Below are 27,640 nucleotides of genomic sequence, written 5' to 3'. Positions count from 1 at the left end.
ATGCATATCGATCATTTTTCATTAAATTGCATCGCAGTTGCGTGTGCAGTTTCGCGACATATTGCACGAAAGCAACGCCGTTTTTTTTACGTGCTTGTTTGAGTCGCGATAAAGCTTTGAATTAAGTGCACGAGCACAAATTATGGTTATTTTTGTAAGTATAAATAATATTTTTATAATCTTACTTTTATATAATATAATTCTCTATATAATTATTAATTGATCTCACATGTATATTACATTTTCTTTTCAAAGAGACAATAAAATTAAAGTAGCTAATGACATGATATGTGCGTTGGAAATAAATATCGTTCTTCGATACGTTCGATTATTGAGTTATCTCTGCAGGTTATCGATTTTACCTGACAAAACTGATCTCATATATTTATGAGGTGACATTGTTTTCTCGATATTTCTGTGTGTGTTCCCGATTGAATGCAATTGAAATCAATATACGGTGAAGGCAAGGAATTCGCAATCTGATGTTTTATCGTCATTCTCCTGTTTACCTGATCATTGATGTCTTTTGACCGCCGATAATCCGGCGAATGATGATCTCGTAAAGCTACAAATCATGTCGCGATAACACGCGTTTACACGCATAATCTTTGCATTGATTGATAGCTCCGTGAATCATTTCGAGGGATTAAGCTTTATCTTAAAAATGCCAGTGCTTCCTATACAACCGTAAACACTGCCATTCAGATATTGCGACAGAAAAAATAAACTGTGTAAAACAAGAAAAAAGATAATAACTTAGAAATATTTTGAAACGATATAGTAACTGGAATATATGAAAATATAAGGTACAATAAGCACACAAAATATTCTGCCTATATTTTTTATATATTTTTTACATTAGTAAAATGAACGAACGAATTTTTAAATAGCTTTCTCTTATTCAATTTCGTATTTAAATTAATATTTATTACTTTTTAATGGATATTTCGATTCGATAAATTTTTATTTGATGATGGAATTGCGGAGCGTATTTTAAATATGAATTATATACATCGTTTAATGATTGACAAAATAGCGCAAAAAATATGTATTGCTAAATTTAATTATCCAAATAAAGAAACGATTGTGTATAGTCGTCATTGTTAAGAAGATTGGATTTATCTGCTGCATGATGGTCGGGTCATTTGTCTTCTATATAATGAATATATTGCGACCAACAGTTTTGACGATCTCTCGTCCAACCTCCTGACAGAAACACATAAATGATAGCAATACAAAGCGCAACTTTGTACGTATCAAATGTCGATTCAATTCGAGAAATTATCAGTATCAAACTTTTATTTCTCATTTAATTTTCTTTATCGTCAACACGCGCAGTACTTTCTTTTTCTTAATGTAAGAGGAGAATTAATGTAATTGGCCGATTATAGAATATCGTAAAATGAAGACAAGCCAAGTATTTTAATTTTGCTATCGACACATTTGTATATATGCCACCCACACATAAGCACTGCTACTATTTTTAATCACATCTTGTATATCTATAAAATGTGTAGTGGTTTATAAAATTATCTGTATGTACGTGTGTCCGTATATTCTTGTACTCCATATTGCGCATTAAATCGTTGACCCAGTTGAAAATAGAAGCAACTACAAATGTTCTATTTTCAGAGACGAAAATCTATTTTAGAAGAAGATAAATCTTGCCAGAGAAAAATGTCCCTGAGAGTTTTCGGAAGATTTACTTTGTGTCAGAAAGTTCTTCGCTTCTTATTTTACAGCATCGATTTAGACTTTTCTGAGCTATCGCAAAACATTGTTGTTTACTGTCCGCGCACCTTTCCTTGCACAATAATCTGCGCATATTGAATCCGATATACATATACTGCGACACACAAAGGTCATCCTTGAACATTCACTTTTCCACACGACGCGATCGCCATTCATATAGAGGCATGCTTTGTCGCACTTATTCTTTTCCAAGGTTGGGTAATAACTAATTAATTAGTTCAAAGTTATAAGTAATAACTTTTAACTTAGCTTAGTTAATTTAAAATGTATTAATTTTAACTTCCAATTTTTTTTATCTCTGAATACCATTATTGTTTTTGATAAGTTATAAACGTATTCGCGTTATTTTAAATTAAAGTAAAATTAATTATTATATGTTCATTTGTCATCAATTGTAATCGCCAAAAAATACATTTCTATATAAAAATCAAAATTTCTTTATTATTTGTTTTTATAAATTTTAAAACTTTAACTGAGTTCATTTTTGTTCGTGCAACTTTTAACTTAACTAAATTAATTTTATAAGTAAACTAACTTTAACTTAACTTCGTTTAAAAAATTATTAACTTACTCAACCCTGTTCTTTTCTGCCTATCATCGTCGATCTCCCTCTCCTTTGATGTCTTTCTGAAACGATTGATTTGTAGTTTTCCTCGTTTTTTTCCTGCTAGACGAAGCGAAATTTTTTCCGTCGATCGCTACGAAAGTTTAACGAAATACGTATTTGCAGGAGGGCGAACTTCTAGAAAAGAACACGGATTGGATCTACGAATGGAGCTCGCGACCGGACCAGGCGCCGCCAAAGTATGATATTCTCGATTTGACAGTTAAATGTCTTTGTGTGAAAATAGATTTTTTTATGCTTTTTGCATTATTAATTATTTATTATGATTAAAATTGCTATTGATTATTTTTAACAAATTGCTGTTACACTTGAATGTCTATGATATACATATATATAAGTAAATCAAGGAAGATGCATTAAAAGTTAGCATGCTAATTTTAGTTATGTCATATTCTGAAACATTTATCCGCAAATTACATCGTACATTTGTAAAAGAAATTTCGCCACGCGTCCGCAGTCACCTCGACGATCTGCCTTATCTTTTTACAGAGACTGGAAATTTAAGCATCCCTTGGGCAGTAAGAGGAAAACATACAGCATCCGCACCGCAAAGGTTGGCAAAAACGGATTGTTTTCCAAGGAGGTCATTTACACCCTATTCTTTACGAATCTTTTGTCTCTGCTCATCGGCACCGGTCTAGGGTAAAGTTACTTGTAACGTGCTTGAAGCGTGTTATGTTAATTGTCGCACGCTCTTATATTGCTAATTAGGCTCGCTGACTTCTGTTGTAGCGTTTTGCTCACTAGGCGGAGCTTGATGATGTCCCGCGTCGCCATTGAGTGAAGAAGATGATTTTGGGGTGTGTCAGCATCAGGATTTGGTCACGGTTGAATCTGACACGGTGGGGAAGGCTAGAGATGCAAGAAAGACTGAACAAGTCGGTGGGCGATCGAGCCTAAAAACAGTAAACACGCAGCACATAATTCGATTGTCCCGATTTATAATATTAGCACTTTGTATTATAAAAGTTATGTAATATTTTCATCGGTGAAAAATTCCGTTTATTTTGAATCGAAGAACTCAAAAAACGCATTCTATATATTATACTATATAATGCATTTCGTAATTTAAAACTGAGGAATTTTTTTGCCGGTGAAAATATTACATAATTTTTGCTTATTAATTAAATAATCCCATAAAAGAAGTTGAAAGAATAATTTTTAACGTGTACATTTTGGAGAAGCTAGAGTTTGTATGGAAACGTTTTGCGAATGTGTGATATGTATATGCTACATTTTTCAGTAAAAGAAATTTGCGACGATATGATGCTTTCGAAGATCGATTTTGTACTTTAGATGAGGAAATGGATGGAGATAGTAGTATAATCACTAACTTATCGAACATATGCACAAATGAATTTTGCGGAATAATCTTTTTGAGTTTCAATTAGAAATGAGTATCGATTAAAACTGTGACAGATTGAAAAAAATATGTCACTTGTATTAGTGATTTAGGTAAGTCATATTTGGATATTTAGATAATGCTAAATACATGTTAGAAATTGTGCATACGTTTTTTATTTGCAAAATCAGCAACGCAATTCCTGTTATGTGAATTAACAGATTTTCTTTCCATATTCTTAGATAAGTTGCGCGTTATTTAATTTACAATAATGATATTCAACGTACTTTTTATAAGCAATTATTTTGTAATATTGTATGTATGTTGTCATACGCATAATAATAATCGTATTCCGTATATAGTAGTTGGCGTTGGTGACTTTTTAGCGTTGTGTCAAATATTCGATTCTCTTTCCATCAATATATTTTTTTGAAGCTGTTTATCTTTGCTAAAATTTAAAGTTTTAATTATGGATAATTTATACATAAGAGCGCTTCAAAGAATAAAGGGTTTTATAAGTGCATACTTATGATGAAGTATTCAATTTTCATAAATAGTTTGCATTAATTACTTTTTTGAAATTGTGCCCTAATCTTTGTTCTGCTTTGTAATTTGACTCTCAAAAATCGAATTTTGGAAAAACGGCACGGGTTTATTGGAATTTTTACACAAAAATTTTTTTTGTCACTTGAATTAACGTGTACCTACCTTATAATTATATTTAAGAAAAATTAAAATTTAAAAAATTATCTAATCATTTTTTTGAAACAAAGTTTCGAAAGTATGAAATACTGTTCTAAATTATTAGCTAGGACAAATAAAGCCAGATCTGCATTGCTTGTAATCACTCAGAATAAAGGCCAATCGGGGAACAATATATAAAACATGTACTCAACCCATTTACGCCTCTTAAATAAAATCCGTGACTGATGAGTCCGCCTTGAGTTTAACTCGCTGAAGCTAAAAAATAGAAATTAAAAATAAAAATGAGCTACAAGTTTGGGACGTACATGGAGGTAAGAAACAAAAAAAAAGTATTTAAGTAGGTCGTTTGGTATTGTAAATCATATAATAAATAATATCTCACATATCAAAAAGCTTATCATGAATAAAATGCAGTGTTGTTGCATATTTATTAAAAGATTTTAATAAAAAGCCTATGAAGAGTGGTGTATTCATTTGCGGAAATTATGAAAGATCAATAGTTCTTACGATTCCTGAAACCTTTGAATTACTTATATGTTAAATACTTCCGCGTACTTGACAATAAGACTAACGCTCGAAAACCAAAAAAAAAAAAGGTCAAGGAGGGAAGAAAACGGAGCACACCCACCATTTTGTTACTTTTTTTATCTAATCATAAACAAACAAACAAATGATCAAAATAAAAAAGTAAATATTAAAACTGTAAATTAAAATTTGAATTCCTTATTCAAATTAAATGTCCACGTTTCATACTTTAACATAAATTTAAAAAACGGATGTACATTTACTGTCATATTGTATATATTTTTCAAATTGCTATTTCAACCAAATAGGTAACCAAACAATTAGAATTAAGACTTTCATTGTTAATATTCATTTGCATATTGTACAAGTGTTATAAAAAAATTATTTGAAATTGGGTCGCTTCTTTCTGCAGAATCTAATCCATTTCTGGCATAATTAATTAATATACCTCAATAAAATTTTCTCGCGCCTTTCTATACTATATTATTTTCCTTCTCTGATTAAAATTGCCAGAACCGCCCGGAAACTTAAACATTTACTACCACAGAAGATATAAAGAGTCAAACAAATCATATATAGTAGGCCAACTGAACGAGCAAATAAATAAGGTGTAAAAATTTTTATTAATAGTTAAATAATTAAATTAACATTCCGTTACAGAATCGATATAAATTGTAAACGTTTCGACTGCACTACAGTCTTTATCAATACATAAAAGTTAAAATATTAAAATACAAAGTTAAATGTTAAAAATACAAAGTTAGTTAAATATTAAAATATAAATTGAAACGATTCTTCGCTGTTGACCAATAGATATGCAAGGCGATTGGTCTGAGATGCCAAGTTATGCGACATTTGAGCATGCTACGGATATAATACGCGAATTAATCAATGTCAGAGAAAATTAAAAAAATCTTTCAACTTACATTATCGTTTTAACAAGTCCTTTTCCCGAAGTAGTATAATGGCAGGTATGGCCCGTCAAAACAAACCCCCACCACCGACCCGTCTGGCGCCGGGTCTTATCTTATCTTTCCCCCACCACCGGCGTCTGGCTTTTCCGAGTGTGGGTGTTAGGGGGAAAGGGTGTTGGGGGAAAAAAAAATGGCGACTGGCCCCGAAAGGTGGGGATGAGAATTTTTATTTTTTATTTTTTCTGATTTTCTCTGGATTTGAACCCGGGACCTCCGTGTTTCCGAGCAGGGTCCTAGTATGTTGAGTTGAGCTAAACGAGATCTTACTAGTCTAAGGATTAGATGTGGTATTTAAGCTAAAGTTGCGTAGAGTACGGCATGGGGGTTCGGGTATACGTATGGCAAGGATAGCTCGTCGAATCAAATGCTCGATATTGGACGGGGGTGGGGTAAAAACAGTTCGGGTATACGTATGGCAAGGATAGCTCGTCGAATCAAATGGTCGATATTAGACGGGGTGGGGTAAAAACATTTTGGCCAAGAAAAGCGTCGTGCGGTCGACCGGTGGCAGGTAGTAGCTGACAATGGCGTAGGGTAATAAAAAAGAACACGCAAATATTTGTACAGGCGAGCATTCCGACTCGCGTCACGATAAAAAATAATAATACATCGTCGTAGATTAGAAAGATGTCAGATAAAATTTTATTTTAAAATAACTCGCTGCTTAATGAAGGTAAACAGGAACATGCATGTGGAGGAAATTTCTGGAAAGAGGAAGTGAAAGAAAATTGAACAATAGTTTTAAAAGTACAAATATGGATTATATTTAAAATATTTTTACAGAACAAAATTTATTTATTCATACTAAAATTCATATTATATATTGTTATAATTCGCTTATTTTTTGTGAGTAAAAATTTTACGAAATAAGTGTATGATTAAACGATCGTTATATTCACAATCTTCGGAAAAAAGAGCGAGAAACTGATTAAGATTATAACCGCTGCACATATAATATAAAAATACACAGCAGTATTGTCCGCAAGTCTTAGAAAAAATTCCTTGTAATTGTTGAATATTCCAACGATGGATGATGGAGTTTCGTCGAAGTCGGATGAGAAATCCTGGATACAAGGGGGGCAATCCGTAGCTGTCGAAATAAGTGGCTGTACCGTGTTCATCGAGGTAGAAGGCGATCCAATGTTCTCCAGGTCGATCGTGATTGTCGGTGTTAGCGACGATAGCCGTCGACCTCGTCCACACCCTCGGAACTCTGTCGGCTGCATAGACTCCAACATGTCTGGCATCGAGATGATGCAATGCTTGTAGAATTTCGCGAGAGTTCATTTTTTTTTGTTCCGAATACGAACGAGTGTACGGTATTATTTGAACAATACCGGTTTTTACCTCTTTCGATAATGCGTCTTCTTCTATCTTGAGTTGTTTTGAGAGGTTTTCAATGTCAGTTTGCGTCGAGATGGAAATTGTTTCGTTCTTGTCCGTCAACGTCGATGACGATTCAGAAATCACAAATCTCTCTTCTTCTTCTTTTTCAATCTGCTGTTCGTTGCTTTGCTGATTTTTTTCCTCTATTTGTATTTTAGTTATATTCTCATTTACATCGCAAGAAACGGCGGTTTCGTATTTATCGTCGCTATCGTCGAAAGTAATTTCCCAACTTTCGTCAGAACTACAAGTAGCTTCAGTAGAGGTCGAAACGTTCTCGCAATTATTTTGCGCACTTAGCCAGCATTTTAATTTATAAGCATTGTATAACGCGCAATGAAAGGTTCCAAATTTTCGAATCCCGTGATGACCGCAATATTGTACGATATCCTCCTCATCCGGTAGATTTTTAAATGCTGGTGAGGTACCCTCCAAATTATTTATATCTCTGGAAAGTAAATTCCTCAAGTAGTTTGCTTTTTCGTTACCTCTGACGTAAATGCAGCGCGCGTGTCTTGCAATTTCGCGGAGATACGAGGTAAAATATTTCGGATTAACTGAGCCGTCGAACCACTCGATGCCGTGATAATTTCGTGAGAGCCAATTGTTTTCTCGTCTTGCTTTTGCGGGTAATTTTCCAAACGCGTATGGTGGCATCATAATCCAGTGCTCGACAATCGGAGTATCGATCGCGACAACGGCGACTTCCTTCGCGATAAATTTATTGGCTTCATCGCGGAAACCTTGTATGTCGACGACTATGTCCATATTGTGAGATTTTTGTTGATGAGGTACAAGCTCTTAGCGAAACGTGCGCGTTTGGTTGTGTCTCGTACAAAACTGAATTTATTCTAGCGCGTTACATAGTTTCCACTCCGTGAAAAGTGTCATCGAAATTTCCAAAGGAAGAGGAGGGGGAAAATTTTCTAATCGCGTATTACATTACGGTGTATGAATACATGTTGGTGAACGAGTGTTAAAAGCTAACCGGAAAAATCGACGATAACTTGACGCGATGCATCGATTTCTATGACATTATCGAATTCGGCGTAAACGATACAATTAATTGTTTCGGTGAGCGCCTTCTCGAATCTCGCTTCTAACCGTAGACTTCCGTGTTTCACGAGATTCCAATGACCGGCGCAATTAGCGGATAGATCGGGTGTAAGATCAAAAGCGAATAACGTATATCCCCGAGAATAATCATCTCTACTTATAGAATTTCCCTCGTTCAAAAAATGGATACCCGTCCCTGAGAAGAGCGTATGATAAGCTTCGATGTAAAGCGGTTCGCGAGACGAGAAAACCGGTTGTAACGGTCTACTGGGTATTTGTGTACCGTCGACGTATAGCGAGAAGAAATTTATTCCGTAATTTTGGAAATTAAACGGATTCAATTTTCTGTCACCGTTAAACGCTTTATTATCGACGAAACCTACTATTATTCGTTTCGGCAATTGTCCCAGTATTACATTATCTAACGATTCACCCACAACCCCGCTGTGAATCGTGAATGTTTTAATTTCAACTCTCGTAAGCGGATACTTGGCGGTGACTTTGCTCAGCATTCTAGCATGCGCTAGTAATACTCCGGAGCTTATTTTCGCTCTTCTCACCATTAGACTTGCATCGAGTATACGAATTTTCGACGTGCAATTAGTTTCTATAAAACAAAACGTATCTTTCGAACGCACGAGTCTCAACCGCACCTCGACGCCATTAATTAAGAATTTATCCTGATTGAAAACGTCGCAATGGAGGTGACCTATAAGATCTAGCGCGCGCCCTCCGCGTATGTAACGAGCTCGTCTCGCTATAGCGGTATTGCCTTCCGCTCCTGCCGTATCGTCCATGTGTCCGGGTGTATCCGCATCCCATAAGCACGAGGTTAGATGGGAAGTTTTTGCGGGCGATGAATAATTTAACAATGCTTCGATGTACGCGCGGTACGCATAAGCGTTGTTTGGAGGCGACACGAGCTTTTGATTGAAATACACGTCGATTTGATTGAAGATGGAATGAAGAAAATGATTTACGGGGCCCACGTTGACGCCTGATCCGGCGGCGAGACCGGGTAGCGGCTCGGTTTCTACGCGTACCCGAAGACTTAGTAACGTGTGTGTGAGATCTAAATATTCTTCTCCGTGACCCGGGATGACGAATTCTAGCGGGGAGTCGTCCGAAAGCGAGGTCACGGGTTTGTAATGAATCCATTGCGAACTTTCGATGCTAGTTTGCGTGGGCGGTAAAGAGAAGAGATCGAGCTCGCTCTTTAAACACTCGCTCGAGTGTGTGTGAAGAAATGACATTCTTTTCTATCGTCGCCCGCTCTACCAGCGTTATTGTCACGGACAAGCGTATTTAGAAATAATGGTGATTATGAAAATATATCGTATACTGTGCGCTTTTTACCGCTACTAGCTTTACGTCGTTTCGCGGACGATTTGAGCCTTTTTACAGTCGAGCGATTTTTCCTCGTATTATTTTTAGTTTTTTTTGTATTTGTTCTTTTTTTCCCACGAGACTTGATTTTCGATAAACTTTTTTTCTTATTTGTCTTACGCCGTTTACGCGACACGGTTACCGAGGATTTAGCGACGTGAGTCTTAAGCCTGTCGAAAGGAAACTGCGCTACATGAATTTTTTCATCTGATTTATATCCCGTACCCTTCATTAGACTACTTATTTTTTCCCTAGCTTTTCTCTTAAGATTGTCACGCGATTGTTCAAAACGATGTTTGACAGCTACCTTTAACGGCATTTTATTTTCAACATCCTCGATTATATTAACCCCGGCCCGCAAAGCTTCTTTACCCACTGCCCCTAGACCTCTAGTTAAATAAGGCAATACACGTCTGAACATTCCTCCGAGAAAACTACCTATTCCATGACCTCGTTGATAGGGTGAACCGACAAAAACTCGTGGAATTCCGCCACCGCGAGTTCCACCGTTTTGTAATTCGTTATAATACTCCGAATAATAATCCATATTAATGAACAAATCCCTTCTTTCTTATCAAAAAAATCTTTACAGAGTATTTTTAAAAATCTAATCGATACGTTTGAAATGTAAAGTCACCGTTAACGTGCCGGATTCAAATGGTATTTTGTTTCCAGTATCGTCTTTTATATCGATTTCAATCCGTCGGAAATTTGCAAATGTAAAAATTCACGTACCTACGCTCTGCGTCGCTCAACAAATTTGCGAGGAGTGTGCAGGAATAGATGAAATGTCGGTGCGATGTCGTTGGTGCGGTATTCGCGAATTTATATTTCGTCGCAACCCCGTGCAGGAATTTGTAGATTTCGTAACGCGACCGATAAAATATTTTAAACAAATAATCTGCATCGCGCATAACGCGAAGTCATTCGACGCGCAATTTATTTTGAAATATATCGTGGAAAACCATGTCTTAGAGCCTCAAGTAATTTTAAACGGAACGAAAATAGTTGTATTAACGCTAGGTCATACGAAATTTATCGATAGTATCAATTACATGCCGATGCGTTTATCCGAATTACCCAAAGCTTTCGGACTGGCAGAAGGTACGAATAAAGGCATTTTTCCACATTTATTTAATACTATCGATAATCAGTCTTATGTCGGAGCGTTACCCGGTGTTCAATATTATTCACCCGATTCTATGCAAATAAAAGAACGCGAAAAATTTCTCGCGTGGCACTCCGAGATGACACGCGCGAATTATGTGTTTGATTTTCAACGTGAAATATTGCTTTATTGTCGTAACGATGTAGATATCCTTAGACGAGCGTGTATGGCTTTTAGAAAAATATTCTTAGAGCGTGGAAACGTGTGTCCATTCGAGGAATGCACAACCATCGCCTCAACGTGTATGCGCGTATTTAGAAAAAACTTTTTACGCGAAAGAGAGATCGGAATTATTCCAACGGGGGGATACAGGCATGCGAATATTCACTCGCGTAAAGCCCTGCAATGGTTGATATGGAAAGAGCGGGAGCTCGGACATCATATTATCCATGGCGGTCGCGCTCGAGAATATCGATTACGCGATGGTACGCTAGTCGATGGATACTACGAGTCGGTAGAAAATAACGTAACGCAATATTACGCATTACAATTTCACGGTTGTTTTTGGCATGGTTGTCCAAGATGTTTTCGGGTAAATCGCGACAGACTGCTTTCGACGGATCGTACAGATACGTGTGATTCACGTTACGAGCACACAGTTGCAACGACATTTCGTCTTCGAAAGCGTGGATATAGAGTGATTGAGAAATGGGAATGCGACTTTGATCGCGAGATGAATGAAAATGTCGAGATGCGCGAATATTTACATCGACATCAAATGATAGACGCCAAACCGCTCGATCCCCGAGACTCATTTTACGGCGGACGCACAGGAAATATCGTGACGCGATACGAGATCACGGGTACGGAAAAAATACGTTACGTGGATGTATGTTCTCTGTATCCGTTTGTGTTGAAGACCGGTGGTTTTCCGATTGGTCACCCGACAATATACGTAGGTGAGGAATGCGAGGAGTTAATCGGATTATCACCGGGATATAATTTCGATTCAGTCGAGGGGGTCGTGCGATGTAAAGTACTTCCTCCCCGCGATCTCTTTCATCCTGTATTACCCTATCGCGTGCAGGGCAAATTATTATTTGCGTTATGTCGTAGTTGCTGCGAAACATTTTCTCAGATTGCGTGTACTCACGAAGCTCACGAACGCGAATTCGAAGGTACATGGATATCGTGCGAATTACGAAAAGCAATCGAGAAAGGATATTTCGTGACAGGGGTTAGTGAGATTTGGCAATATAACATCACTCGTTACGAACCCGGTACGCGGCAAGGGGGTCTATTTACGGGATACATCAATACATTTTTACAATTAAAGCAAGAAGCTACCGGATGGCCGAGCGATTGTGTCGATAATGTTGCTAAAGAGCGTTACATCCGCGAGTATGAGGAAGTAGAAGGAATCGTTCTTGAAAAAGATAACATTGCACTTAATTCCGGTTTACGCTCGGTGGCTAAATTATGCTTGAATTCTTTTTGGGGTAAATTTGGTCAACGTGCAAACTTACCGAATACCGTAATTGTCAAAACACAAGAACGATTAATGAGTTTGCTCACTAGCCCTCAGCATGAAATAACCGATATATTGCCTGTAAACGACGAGGTGATATATGTTTCGTTTCGACTACGAGAAGAGGCTATCGTACCTTCGCCTCTTACTAATGTTATAATAGCGGCTTACACGACGGCTCAAGCGCGATTAAAATTGTACGATTATTTAGAAAAATTAGACAAGCGTGTTTTATATTACGACACGGATTCCTGTATTTATGTAAGTCGCGGAGATCCGCAGGAATACGAACCGCATACGGGTAATTTTTTAGGCGACATGACGGATGAACTCGCTAGCTACGGACAAGGTAGTTACATTGAGTCGTTCGTATCCGGTGGTCCGAAATTTTACGCATATGTGGTCCGTACACCCGAAGGACTCACACGCGAAGTTTGCAAAGTAAAGGGTATAACCTTGAATTTTGAAAACTCGCGTTTAGTTAATTTTAATAGTATTAGAGAATTATTGCTACGTAAAAAAAGAGAAGAAGAAGAAGAGGAACGGGAAGAGAGAGCGCGCGGAGAGCAAGTTGAAGAGGCGATTCCTGGGACATCGATAAATCTTCGTTTTAAAGCCATTCGGCGAACCGCATTTCACGATATAATAACGCGTGACGAAACAAAAATATGCAAGACTGTGTTATTAAAACGAAGATTTATCAAAAATCGATATTCTCTTCCATACGGTTATTTACCGGAACAATGACATAGCTCTCCTCTTCGCACTTCTATCGTTACGAAGATACGTTTTCCGCCACTTGCATAGAAATGCAAATATTATATAAAAGTGTAAATATTGTAAAAGTAAAATGTATATATATATATATATATTTCATAAAATATTATAAAATATTATACTTTATATTATATTTTATAAATCGTAGTTTTAAAATACCCGTAGTTTTAATTTTATTTTTATAATAGGAAGGACAAGGAGTAGTTTAACTAAAGTTAGAAGATGTAGATATTAGTAATAAGAAAAAATACTTTGTAAATATAAATACAAAAATTTATATTTTTAATAAAAAATATTGTTTATTAATAAAATTTATATATTTTAATAAAAATATTGTTTTCCCATTTTAGTTTTAATAATTATCCTTTTAAGCAAAATCATTTTTATTTAGTAAAATATTAAATTTTTAACAAAATTTTTAATATAATTTTTTTTGTCTGAAAAACTTTAACATAAAAATATTTAATTTTTAAAAAATTCTTGTTACGTACAATTTTTATATATTCAAATATATTCATGCCGAACTCACATACGTCCGCTATCGCAAGACATACACACCAACGAGAACATTTGATTAAAAGCTGATTGTGGGCAGCGCAACGTAGCGCTCGTCAGCTGATCGGTAGCGGTGCGCTAACCAGGCGCTCATCAGCTGATCGGTAGTTGCGAGCTAACCAGGCGCTCATCAGCTGATCGGCGTTCGTCAGCTGATCGGCGCTATTCGCTAGCACGAGCATGCGACCGCCGCGGGTTGGCCCCCGGTGCGCGAATAAGCTTTTTTCGTCGTAACTCATTTCATACTATGAGTAATATTAAAATTTAAATACACGGACGCTCTTTACGCTAATTTTTTGTTTTTAAGAACGCGCCGGATTAGACTTTCTTTCATTTACGAGATTGTACGTAAACGGTGAATATCGCGTTCATTTTGGGAAAATGGATGTACGCTGGAAACATCCTTGGACGTCGATCGTCTGCGGGCCTACGGGATGTGGAAAAACGATTTTCGTGAAAACATTTCTTCGTTATTTGTCCAACGTGTCCGATACTCGATTCGAGAGAATTTTATTTTATTACGCCGAGTGGCAAGATGCCTATCAACGCCTGCAATGCGATGAAAATGAAAGAGAAGAAAAGAGTAGCGTAAGAAAAAAGAACGTATATGCAAATAGCATTCCGATAAACTCGAAGAAAAATATAATCGAATTTCACGAGGGTTTACCGCGCCCGGAAGATTATTCTTACGATCCACACACCCCGAAATTAGTGATAATCGACGATCTTATGAGAGAGTCGTCATCGTGCGATGTTATCGTAGATCTATTTACTAAAGGAAGCCATCATAAGAATCTCAGTGTTATTCTCATTTCGCAAAATCTTTTCCATCAGGGACGCGGACAACGCGACATATCTCTCAATGCGAATTACATAGTAGTTTTCAAAAATCCACGCGATCGCGCGCAAATTCGGCATTTAGCTCGTCAAGTATATCCGGACGATCCTAAGTTTATGGAAGAAGCGTACTACGACGCTACCTCGAAGCCTCACGGGTATTTATTGCTCGATTTAAAACAATCGACTCCAGATGAATATCGATTTCGGACGTGTATCTTTCCCAACGATAAGCTGCATTACGCGTACATTCCACGTAGATCGATCAAAAGAGGCGTATAAAAGACTCGTATTCACACACGACTTGTCACTCGTGCAATTACACTGCGATGGTAAAAAAAGAAAAAAAATCGCAACCGGCATCATCGTCGTCGAAGAATTCACCCGACGGCGCGGTAAAAATCGCTAGACGATCTATCGGCGAAAGAAACACGAATCTTTTGAAAACTTTATGTTATCTGAAAAAAAATCAAAGAACAGCGTTTTTACGTACCGTCGATAATAATCTCATAAAGTGTATTCAAGAGTGCGTTTTCAATACTCTTAAAGGTAACGTACCGCTTGCAAGTAGTGAAAAAAAACGCCTTGCTAGACATAAATCGATCCTACGGCGTATTGCTGCGAAAAAAGGTAATTTGAAAGTTAAGAGAAAACTATTGGTGCAACGCGGCGGATTCTTACCCTATCTTATTGCTCCTATACTCGGAGCTATATTATCCCGGATCATTGGAGATTAAAAAAGGGGCGCTATTCTATGTATATTTGTTGCGTCAAATGTGAAAAAGATAAAATATTTACAATTCAATAATGGAGAGAGCAAAAAAAATGGTTTTAATTTCGTCGGAAAATCTCGAAAGACTGCAGCGACAACCGGAAATTTCCTCTAACGCGACGGCCGATAATTCATCGAATAAAATTACCGAGATATCGAATGTGGAAAATGATACTAATAATTCCGTACGGACCCCGGGAACTCCTTTGTCACGCCTCGATGCAGAGATGTGGCGTATTCTGAATCTCACACCTCAGGTCAGCGAGGACGAAAGATGGAAAATGTATAAGGAGGTACTTCAGCGTTATCTTCAATTTATTCGTGCTGCGAGAAAACGTTTACGCAAAAACGTGCACGCCAGCGATGAACGCGATGGAGAACAGGACGAAGACACGAAAGAGCAAGAGGATGATAATTTCGATGATGACGATGAACTTATGGAAACGCAAACTTTAATTACCAGCGACGGTAACATTAGCGCCGCTAGTAGTAGTAGTTTCGAGAAAAAACGCGCTCAATCAGCGGAAATGATACAAAAAATACTTAATAGTGTTCCGAAAAGTTATCGTAGTAAAGCACGCTTACTAATGAAGCATCTGCTCGATACTCCGTCATCTAAGATTAACTGGAATAGACAAGGGCTCGTAACTATAGACGGTGACATTGTGGAGGGTTCGAATATCGCGGAACTTATAAACGATACGGTACGCGAGAGAAAAACGGTAGAAGCAACCGGAAGAAATCAGTTTGCTCGATTACTACGTGACATAGGTACGTCACCGCGTCTCATAGGAAATCAAAAGTTATTAAAAGTAGGCGCGCGATCTCGCTATATTACTACCGCGTTACCTCGCGGATCCTCCACTCCGATCACACGTTCAAAATCGCACAGTCACAGGTTAGACGAAGCGAGTGAAACCGAAGGAGATACGCAATTTATATCCGCCGACGAAGAAGGTGACGACGACGGTGACGACGATAGAACATTACCATATAACATAGTTTCTCCGTCAAAGAGAAGAAGAGGTTTACTCGATTGGATAAATCTCAATTGATGGAATTCGAAAAATTGTATTACGACCCCTCGCATTATGCAGGCTACTCTGCGGTGGACAATTTATCGCGAGCCGTTAAACCGAATTTTACGCGTAACAAAGTCGTCGAGTGGCTTAAATCACAGGATGCATACACGCTGCATCGTCCGGTACGACGAAAATTTCCTCGTTTACATTATAACGTAACAAATATCGATGATTTATGGGAAGCCGATTTAATCGATCTTCGTAATCTCAAGAGCTATAATGACGGCTATTCTTATCTATTAACGGTTATCGATGTGCTTAGTAAATTTGTTTGGGTAGAACTTTTACGTGACAAAACAGCTACCTGCGTAATAAAGGCCTTTCAACAAATATTTTCCAGAAACGAGGGTCGACTACCTGTATACTTACAGACCGACAAAGGCAAAGAATTTATCGCCCGCCCTGTACAAAATTTCTTAAAAGAAAAAGACATCCGTTTTCGCGTAACGCGCAATCCCGATATTAAAGCGTCTATAGTGGAACGATTTAATAGAACACTCAAGGAGCGGATGTGGCGTTATTTTACGCATAAAAATACACGTCGTTACTTTGATGTTTTACAAGATATTGTTCACGCTTACAATCATACCCGTCATTCCACCATCAAAATGCAACCCGCTGTCGTTACGCGAGAAAATGCTCGTACCGCGTGTGAAAATATGAAACGACGATGGGATAACGATAAAGAAAAGAAAAAGAAGCGTGGGCGTAAACAAAAGGCTAAATACCGCGTGAACGATCTCGTACGCGTCAGTAGAGCAAAAGTAATCTTCGAGAAAGGATACGAAGCGAAGTGGAGCGAGGAGATATTTCGAATTCATCGAGTTCTCGAATGGAGAAAACCCCGCGTATATGAATTAAGCGATTTATCGGGTGAAGTTATAGACGGAATTTTTTACGAACAAGAATTAGCACCGGTTATTAAAGACTTACGCGACGAGGAATTTATCGTCAATCGTGTGATAAAAAGCAGGGGACGCGGTAGCAATAAACAATTATTAGTTAGCTGGCAAGGTTATCCTTCTAAATTTAACTCCTGGATACCCGCTTCGAATTTAACTATTCTTCGAAATGAGGGCGGATCAATTTCTTCTGGTTCTTCCAAGCAATAGCAGCATGCGCTATTTCCCCGACAATAAAACCTCGTCGTTCATTACGGAATTACCTCAATCGCTGCACTTACACGGTGACTGGGAAGTCGCGTTGAGCGAAATCCAATACCCTAATACCTTTTTTCATGTAAGGCGCGGAGAAAATATACTCAGTTTCGTCGATATCGACTCTCAAGTTAAAGAGAAAAATAAAAAAGATGAGGTGTTAACTTCGAAGGAAGCCTCAATACCGTGCGGCATTTATAATAACATGGAAGAGCTCGTCTCCATGATTAATTCGTCATGCAAAGAAGTCGGTTCCCATTTTCGTTTGAAGCAAGAAAAATTTACAGGCGGTAGTATTTTGTTCTCCCTCGCGTGTCCTGCTGGTTGCAATCTGATTCATTATATGCATTTTTCCGATAGACTTTTGCAAATGATCGGTTTAGCTGATTTTCTTTATAACGCTCCTAAGGGGGAAAGTATCTATTGTTCTATGCTCACGACATCTAAGCTTAATTCCAAAGAAAAATCTACTTCAATTTTTCTTAAACTCGGTTTTCTTGACGAAAATGGAGTACGTGACGAGGGATTCTATGGTTACGAAGCGTGTAGTTTGGCGCGGGGTATTCCCGATAAACTGTTCGTTTATTGTGATATTTGCGAACCTTACATAACAGGAGATGTGCAAACTCCTCTTCTCCGAATAGTGCCTGTCACAGGGGGTGGGCGCGATTACGAATATGGAACGAATCAGGTAAAACATTTCTCACCTCTGCATTATATCCCGCTGCGCCTAACAAATTTCCGACGGATTGAAATCGATATAAAAGACGATACTGGAAACAAAATACCATTTGAATCCGGCACGTTAACGGTGACTTTACATTTCAAACGTATCGATTAGATTTTTAAAAATACTCTGTAAAGATTTTTTTGATAAGAAAGAAGGGATTTGTTCATTAATATGGATTATTATTCGGAGTATTATAACGAATTACAAAGCGGTGGAACTCGCGGTGGCGGAATTCCACGAGTTTTTGTCGGTTCACCCTATCAACGAGGTCATGGAATAGGTAGTTTTCTCGGAGGAATGTTCAGACGTGTATTGCCTTATTTAACTAGAGGTCTAGGGGCAGTGGGTAAAGAAGCTTTGCGGGCCGGGGTTAATATAATCGAGGATGTTGAAAATAAAATGCCGTTAAAGGTAGCTGTCAAACATCGTTTTGAACAATCGCGTGACAATCTTAAGAGAAAAGCTAGGGAAAAAATAAGTAGTCTAATGAAGGGTACGGGATATAAATCAGATGAAAAAATTCATGTAGCGCAGTTTCCTTTCGGCAGGCTTAAGACTCACGTCGCTAAATCCTCGGTAACCGTGTCGCGTAAACGGCATAAGACAAATAAGAAAAAAAGTTTATCGAAAATCAAGTCTCGTGGGAAAAAAAGAACAAATACAAAAAAAACTAAAAATAATACGAGGAAAAATCGCTCGACTGTAAAAAGGCTCAAATCGTCCGCGAAACGACGTAAAGCTAGTAGCGGTAAAAAGCGCACAGTATACGATATATTTTCATAATCACCATTATTTCTAAATACGCTTGTCCGTGACAATAACGCTGGTAGAGCGGGCGACGATAGAAAAGAATGTCATTTCTTCACACACACACTCGAGCGAGTGTTTAAAGAGCGAGCTCGATCTCTTCTCTTTACCGCCCACGCAAACTAGCATCGAAAGTTCGCAATGGATTCATTACAAACCCGTGACCTCGCTTTCGGACGACTCCCCGCTAGAATTCGTCATCCCGGGTTACGGAGAAGAATATTTAGATCTCACACACACGTTACTAAGTCTTCGGGTACGCGTAGAAACCGAGCCGCTACCCGGTCTCGCCGCCGGATCAGGCGTCAACGTGGGCCCCGTAAATCATTTTCTTCATTCCATCTTCAATCAAATCGACGTGTATTTCAATCAAAAGCTCGTGTCGCCTCCAAACAACGCTTATGCGTACCGCGCGTACATCGAAGCATTGTTAAATTATTCATCGCCCGCAAAAACTTCCCATCTAACCTCGTGCTTATGGGATGCGGATACACCCGGACACATGGACGATACGGCAGGAGCGGAAGGCAATACCGCTATAGCGAGACGAGCTCGTTACATACGCGGAGGGCGCGCGCTAGATCTTATAGGTCACCTCCATTGCGACGTTTTCAATCAGGATAAATTCTTAATTAATGGCGTCGAGGTGCGGTTGAGACTCGTGCGTTCGAAAGATACGTTTTGTTTTATAGAAACTAATTGCACGTCGAAAATTCGTATACTCGATGCAAGTCTAATGGTGAGAAGAGCGAAAATAAGCTCCGGAGTATTACTAGCGCATGCTAGAATGCTGAGCAAAGTTACCGCCAAGTATCCGCTTACGAGAGTTGAAATTAAAACATTCACGATTCACAGCGGGGTTGTGGGTGAATCGTTAGATAATGTAATACTGGGACAATTGCCGAAACGAATAATAGTAGGTTTCGTCGATAATAAAGCGTTTAACGGTGACAGAAAATTGAATCCGTTTAATTTCCAAAATTACGGAATAAATTTCTTCTCGCTATACGTCGACGGTACACAAATACCCAGTAGACCGTTACAACCGGTTTTCTCGTCTCGCGAACCGCTTTACATCGAAGCTTATCATACGCTCTTCTCAGGGACGGGTATCCATTTTTTGAACGAGGGAAATTCTATAAGTAGAGATGATTATTCTCGGGGATATACGTTATTCGCTTTTGATCTTACACCCGATCTATCCGCTAATTGCGCCGGTCATTGGAATCTCGTGAAACACGGAAGTCTACGGTTAGAAGCGAGATTCGAGAAGGCGCTCACCGAAACAATTAATTGTATCGTTTACGCCGAATTCGATAATGTCATAGAAATCGATGCATCGCGTCAAGTTATCGTCGATTTTTCCGGTTAGCTTTTAACACTCGTTCACCAACATGTATTCATACACCGTAATGTAATACGCGATTAGAAAATTTTCCCCCTCCTCTTCCTTTGGAAATTTCGATGACACTTTTCACGGAGTGGAAACTATGTAACGCGCTAGAATAAATTCAGTTTTGTACGAGACACAACCAAACGCGCACGTTTCGCTAAGAGCTTGTACCTCATCAACAAAAATCTCACAATATGGACATAGTCGTCGACATACAAGGTTTCCGCGATGAAGCCAATAAATTTATCGCGAAGGAAGTCGCCGTTGTCGCGATCGATACTCCGATTGTCGAGCACTGGATTATGATGCCACCATACGCGTTTGGAAAATTACCCGCAAAAGCAAGACGAGAAAACAATTGGCTCTCACGAAATTATCACGGCATCGAGTGGTTCGACGGCTCAGTTAATCCGAAATATTTTACCTCGTATCTCCGCGAAATTGCAAGACACGCGCGCTGCATTTACGTCAGAGGTAACGAAAAAGCAAACTACTTGAGGAATTTACTTTCCAGAGATATAAATAATTTGGAGGGTACCTCACCAGCATTTAAAAATCTACCGGATGAGGAGGATATCGTACAATATTGCGGTCATCACGGGATTCGAAAATTTGGAACCTTTCATTGCGCGTTATACAATGCTTATAAATTAAAATGCTGGCTAAGTGCGCAAAATAATTGCGAGAACGTTTCGACCTCTACTGAAGCTACTTGTAGTTCTGACGAAAGTTGGGAAATTACTTTCGACGATAGCGACGATAAATACGAAACCGCCGTTTCTTGCGATGTAAATGAGAATATAACTAAAATACAAATAGAGGAAAAAAATCAGCAAAGCAACGAACAGCAGATTGAAAAAGAAGAAGAAGAGAGATTTGTGATTTCTGAATCGTCATCGACGTTGACGGACAAGAACGAAACAATTTCCATCTCGACGCAAACTGACATTGAAAACCTCTCAAAACAACTCAAGATAGAAGAAGACGCATTATCGAAAGAGGTAAAAACCGGTATTGTTCAAATAATACCGTACACTCGTTCGTATTCGGAACAAAAAAAAAATGAACTCTCGCGAAATTCTACAAGCATTGCATCATCTCGATGCCAGACATGTTGGAGTCTATGCAGCCGACAGAGTTCCGAGGGTGTGGACGAGGTCGACGGCTATCGTCGCTAACACCGACAATCACGATCGACCTGGAGAACATTGGATCGCCTTCTACCTCGATGAACACGGTACAGCCACTTATTTCGACAGCTACGGATTGCCCCCCTTGTATCCAGGATTTCTCATCCGACTTCGACGAAACTCCATCATCCATCGTTGGAATATTCAACAATTACAAGGAATTTTTTCTAAGACTTGCGGACAATACTGCTGTGTATTTTTATATTATATGTGCAGCGGTTATAATCTTAATCAGTTTCTCGCTCTTTTTTCCGAAGATTGTGAATATAACGATCGTTTAATCATACACTTATTTCGTAAAATTTTTACTCACAAAAAATAAGCGAATTATAACAATATATAATATGAATTTTAGTATGAATAAATAAATTTTGTTCTGTAAAAATATTTTAAATATAATCCATATTTGTACTTTTAAAACTATTGTTCAATTTTCTTTCACTTCCTCTTTCCAGAAATTTCCTCCACATGCATGTTCCTGTTTACCTTCATTAAGCAGCGAGTTATTTTAAAATAAAATTTTATCTGACATCTTTCTAATCTACGACGATGTATTATTATTTTTTATCGTGACGCGAGTCGGAATGCTCGCCTGTACAAATATTTGCGTGTTCTTTTTTATTACCCTACGCCATTGTCAGCTACTACCTGCCACCGGTCGACCGCACGACGCTTTTCTTGGCCAAAATGTTTTTACCCCACCCCGTCTAATATCGACCATTTGATTCGACGGGCTATCCTTGCCATACGTATACCCGAACTGTTTTTACCCCACCCCCGTCCAATATCGAGCATTTGATTCGACGAGCTATCCTTGCCATACGTATACCCGAACCCCCATGCCGTACTCTACGCAACTTTAGCTTAAATACCACATCTAATCCTTAGACTAGTAAGATCTCGTTTAGCTCAACATACTAGGACCCTGCTCGGAAACACGGAGGTCCCGGGTTCAAATCCAGAGAAAATCAGAAAAAATAAAAAATAAAAATTCTCATCCCCACCTTTCGGGGCCAGTCGCCATTTTTTTTTCCCCCAACACCCTTTCCCCCTAACACCCACACTCGGAAAAGCCAGACGCCGGTGGTGGGGGAAAGATAAGATAAGACCCGGCGCCAGACGGGTCGGTGGTGGGGGTTTGTTTTGCCGGGCCATACCTGCCATTATACTACTATATGACGAACGCAGTACAAAATTCATGTTTGTTGGCATGAGTTAGAGCGTCAGATGCTGTTATATTATGTAACGACATTTTTTGTCACGAACATAACATTTTTTTTATAAAAATTATTTCTTTTTACTTAACATAATCACAATGTGTACTTTTTTAAAAAACAAATCGATATCTTGTTTTTTAAAAAAGTACACATTGTGATTATGTTAAGTAAAAAGAAATAATTTTTTTAAAAAAAGTGTTATGTTCGTGACAAAAAATGTCGTTACATAATATAACAGCATCTGACGCTCTAACTCATGCCAACAAACATGAATTTTGTACTGCGTTCGTCATATAATCTCATAATTGTTGTATTTATAATAAGGTCGATATGACTAAATTAATTTTTTAACATATTATTAGGATATTGAAAAAGACTGTCGTACAGTCGAAACGTTTATCTCAACTTTTGTATAGTATGACGTAAATTAATAAATAAATTTTTCAATTAATAGCATATAAGCTCGTTAAGTTGGCCTTTTATTATATCACATATTTTAATTGTATACGAGCCGAAGTATAATTTATAAATTATATATAACAAAACTAAATTTTAACATTTAGAAATAATGTTAATTTACTGTTAGTAAAATATTACAAATAAAAAATCAATTTTATAATTTAAAAAAATTATTTACAATTGATCAATTAATTTTGATAACAAATTTTTTAATGTAAATTTGTTTTTATCTTGAATATAAAAAACTCATATAGGAAAGTTTAAGTTTTATAATAAATAATGTAAAATGACTTTACAAAACACATTTTTTGTTAAAAAATCATTTTCTAATTATAAGTTATAAATATTGTAAAAGAAATTGACTTTTGTTAAATATTTATCTCATTATTTATTTCATTATAAATAATTTTAAAATGTATGTATGTATGTATACATAAAAACATTTCTTATTACAATATTTATAACTTATAATTTTAGAAAATTCTTTTTTAGCAAATATGTTTCAAAGTCATCTTACAACAATTGTTGCAAAATTTAAACTTTTCTATTGATGAACATTTTTAATAATAAATTTCATAATTAATAAGTATTTTATAAAATTAATAATTATATTTTTTATATGTATATAGGTGGTACATGTATCCGGAGCTTTTTCTCAAAAACGTTATTCTAAGAGTTTAGGAAATGTCCCTATGGATTTAACTATCAAAGATTATACAGTTGTGAATGTCATTGGAAAAATTCGAGAATATGAGGAAACTAAAATTTATGAACCAGTTACTATTCAAAACATTTTAAATTCTAAAACTCAATATGGTAATTATACATATACTCTTTATTTGAAATTATATACGTATATATACATACATGAAGTTTGAATTAATATATTTCCACCAAGTTTTTTATTAATTTCACGATATAAAATCAAGTTTTTTTTATTAATTTTACAATATAATAAAAATTTTTCTCATAAAAATAAATTAATAAAAATTAATTTTTGGCAATAAAGTAACTATTTAAATTTCATCTATACCTGATAGAATCCTTTCAATTTATACACATACACACACACACGCACACGCACACGCGCGCGCACACACACACACACACGCACGCACACGCACACGCACACGTAGTTACGAGTATGCGCGCGCGCGCGCGCACTTATACGCACACTTATACACACATATACATGTTTATATATATATATATATAAACATGTGTATGTGTGTATAAGTGTGCGTGTGCGCGCGCGCATACTCGTAAGTACGTGTGCGTGTGATTTATTTAGTTACACCCTGTATATGTATATATATATATATATATATATATACTGGGTGTAACTAAATAAACATATATGACATATAATACCGAATTCTCTGGCCAATTTGGAAATCATTTTTCCTCAGCGAAAATGTTGAGAAGTCGATAATTTTCGAGTTAAAGCGATTGAAAAAAACGAGTTTCTCGCAAACTAAACTTTGTAGAGTTAAATGGTTAACATAATTATATTCTTCAGTTAATTTCAAGTGGAGTTTACTTTAATAAAATTTTAATTTAAAGCTTAGTTACAAAGATATATACCCATATAGCAAAAAATGTCACAGTGATGTCACAAAGACATTGCTCTGTGACGATAAAATATGTCAAAATAAAATCACAGTGATGTCATAGTGACGTGCGAATGTCCGCTTCGTAACAGATGTGATGTCATCATGACATCATTGTGATAAGAAATGGAATGTTATAGCGATGTAATTTATACAGATGTGATATCACTATGACATCATTGTGATAGGAATGGTATGTTACAGTGATGTAATTTATACAGATGTGATGTCATTATGACATCATTGTAATAGAAAATAGAATGTTATAGTGATATAATTTATACGTCATAAAAGAGTTTTATATAAGAGAGACAAAGATTGGTTTTAATACGAGTAAAAGTACCAATATTTAAAATTAAATTCATAGCAGTGCTATAGCAGTGCTAAAAGGAGAGATAAACGTTCAATACAAGTTTACCGAGCATTTATCTCTTTTTAGTGCTGCTATAAAATATGTTTTTCATTAATTTTAAAGATTATTACTTTTTACTCGTGTTACAATCAACCCTTGTCTCCTCTACGTTTTTCTTTCAAATAAATGTAATTTATTTAATTACATTTTTATTTTTTAAATAATACATATATACGTTTCAAAAAATATAAGCCATATTTTATCATCCGTATCGATACCGTGTGAAATTCGAGATTTGTTGCGGTTAGGAGAAAACTTCTGTCTGCCAGTATTTGACAAAGATAAAACCACCATAGAGTTGTTGAAAAATATAGAACAAAATATTTTTAAACTCCCTGTGGAAAAACGATCTGCAGTCAGAAATAGAGCCTTTCCCATAATAAATAAATTCCATATTTCCATGTCTGGAAAAGCTCACACAAAAAATAGTTTTTGTAAGGCTTACAAATTGACGGGTAAATTCATCCAAGATAATCCCGATATTTTATTTATGAAGGCGGATAAGGGTAATATCACGGTTGCGATGAACAGAGATATGTACATGGACAAAATGTGTGATTTGCTGGCTGACCGGGATACTTATACTGTTGTTAAAAAAGATCCGACTAGGAACCTAATTAATCAATTACACGGGATTTTAAATAGATGGAAAATGAAGAATTACATTTCTTCAACAACATATAAATCCCTGAACTGCACGGACGGGGTTTTACCGAGAGCGTATGGTCTGCCGAAGGTGCATAAACCGAATTGCCCTTTACGTGTCATCGTGTCATCTAGGAATACACCTCTTTATTACTTGGCAAAATTTTTACATAAGATAATACATAAGGCAATTCCGAAACCTGATTCGGCTATTTCTGATAGTTTCCAATTAGTGAACAAATTAAATGGTTTATGTGTGGATAGTGATGTGAAGCTAGTTTCACTAGATGTTGCATCATTGTTCACCAACGTACCATTGGATATGGCTATCGATAGTTTAATTAACAGATGGGGGTATATTGAAAAAGAGTGTATTATTCCACGAGATGAATTTTTATTGGCAATTCGTTTTATTATGAATTCGACTTATTTTATGTTTAATAATGTATGTTATCAACAGACTTTTGGCACGCCTATGGGTTCCCCTCTCTCACCGATCATTGCGGATATCACGTTGCAAGATTTGGAGAATAGAGCGATTGCTGCGATTCCAATGTCATTTCCATTTTATTTTAGATATGTTGACGATATCGCGTTGGCGGCCCCTCCCTCCATGCTTAAAATTGTTTTAAACACTTTCAATTCTTTCCATCCTAGATTGCAGTTCACCATGGAGGAGGGGGTTGACAACCGATTGAATTTTTTAGACGTCACTATTATTATAAATAATGGGAGCATTGAGTTTGATTTGTTTCATAAGCCGACGTATTCAGGCAGATATTTAAATTTTGAGTCGCAGCATCCTCTCTGCCATAAAAAAGGCACCATTATCAGCCTCATAGATAGAGTTTTTTGGCTATCTCATCCGAAATTCCATAAAGATAATTTTGAGTCTATGATTGGAGTTCTTTTGTCTAATAATTATCCTCTCAAATTGATATTTCAAACATTACAAGCGCGGTTAAAAAAGTTGTTCTTCCGGTACAATAATAAGTTGCATAACAATAGAGCAAATATATGCAATGACAAGATTCCAACGCAGAAAAAAGTTTCGTACTTTAATATTCCGTATATCAATAATGTATCGAAGAGAATCGAGGACATTACACGTGATTTGGATGTCATTCCATCCTATACAGCAATTAACAGTCTCCGTAAATTCATCAAAGTACACAAGGATAAGTTACCAAGGGAACTCCATAATAATGTAGTTTATAAAATTGATTGTATGGATTGTGATGCGTCGTATGTAGGGCAGACGGGTAGATTGTTGAAAACTAGGATGAAAGAACATCGCAGCAACATAAAAAGAAACGCGTCACAATTATCAGTCATATCGGAACATAGATTATTGAACCATGAATTTAATTGGGAGGATGTAAAAATCTTGGACGAGGAGCCTTTTTTAGGTAAACGTTTGATATCCGAAATGATCCACATAAAGCGTCAGAAGAATAGTTTAAATTTACATAGCGACACCGACAAATTAAACGAGAATTTTGATCTGTTAATCGAAAAATTTACCAAAATCTAGCTTTGTGACTATACATAACCGGATTTTTTCGTTAGACCTTTGACATGAGTGCCGATAAGTATTATTTGTTTTTATA

General features: G+C 36.9%; 6 protein-coding genes across 6 annotated transcripts; 4 read left to right on the top strand and 2 right to left on the bottom strand.

Moving 5' to 3' along the window:
• Positions 1 to 2,464: 2,464 nt before the first annotated feature.
• LOC146722359 (BCL2/adenovirus E1B 19 kDa protein-interacting protein 3-like) lies at positions 2,465 to 4,083 on the top strand (the record flags this gene model as incomplete). Its single annotated transcript, XM_085484915.1, has 3 exons — positions 2,465 to 2,556; positions 2,867 to 3,019; positions 3,110 to 4,083. Coding segments are annotated over 3 exons (297 nt in total), but the record flags the coding sequence as incomplete, so codon positions are not given.
• Positions 4,084 to 6,727: 2,644 nt separating this feature from the next.
• LOC146722358 (uncharacterized) lies at positions 6,728 to 8,854 on the bottom strand. Its single transcript, XM_085484908.1, has one exon. It carries the CDS (start codon positions 8,075 to 8,077, stop codon positions 6,761 to 6,763), a length of 1,317 nt encoding a protein of 438 aa, XP_085341034.1. The 5' UTR covers positions 8,078 to 8,854; the 3' UTR covers positions 6,728 to 6,760.
• On the bottom strand, positions 8,293 to 9,618 carry LOC146722357 (uncharacterized protein F54H12.2-like). The gene has a single exon (XM_085484914.1). It carries the CDS (start codon positions 9,616 to 9,618, stop codon positions 8,293 to 8,295), a length of 1,326 nt encoding a protein of 441 aa, XP_085341040.1.
• A 921-nt stretch (positions 9,619 to 10,539) lies between these two features.
• On the top strand, positions 10,540 to 15,008 carry LOC146722356 (uncharacterized). Its single transcript, XM_085484913.1, has 2 exons — positions 10,540 to 12,835; positions 14,027 to 15,008. The coding sequence occupies exons 1-2, from the start codon at positions 10,540 to 10,542 to the stop codon at positions 14,836 to 14,838; spliced, it is 3,108 nt and encodes a 1,035-aa protein (XP_085341039.1). The 3' UTR covers positions 14,839 to 15,008.
• A 2,367-nt stretch (positions 15,009 to 17,375) lies between these two features.
• LOC146722355 (uncharacterized) lies at positions 17,376 to 18,477 on the top strand. The gene has a single exon (XM_085484905.1). It carries the CDS (start codon positions 17,482 to 17,484, stop codon positions 18,406 to 18,408), a length of 927 nt encoding a protein of 308 aa, XP_085341031.1. The 5' UTR covers positions 17,376 to 17,481; the 3' UTR covers positions 18,409 to 18,477.
• A 1,064-nt stretch (positions 18,478 to 19,541) lies between these two features.
• LOC146722354 (uncharacterized) lies at positions 19,542 to 22,042 on the top strand. The gene has a single exon (XM_085484909.1). The coding sequence runs from the start codon at positions 20,692 to 20,694 to the stop codon at positions 21,673 to 21,675; it is 984 nt and encodes a 327-aa protein (XP_085341035.1). The 5' UTR covers positions 19,542 to 20,691; the 3' UTR covers positions 21,676 to 22,042.
• Positions 22,043 to 27,640: the final 5,598 nt, after the last annotated feature.

This window comes from Nylanderia fulva, unplaced genomic scaffold (genome assembly GCF_048542155.1).
Source record: "Nylanderia fulva isolate GAGA-0341 unplaced genomic scaffold, ASM4854215v1 Scaffold325, whole genome shotgun sequence".
NCBI lineage: Eukaryota > Metazoa > Arthropoda > Insecta > Hymenoptera > Formicidae > Nylanderia > Nylanderia fulva.
This window is presented reverse-complemented; position numbering and strand designations above follow the sequence as displayed.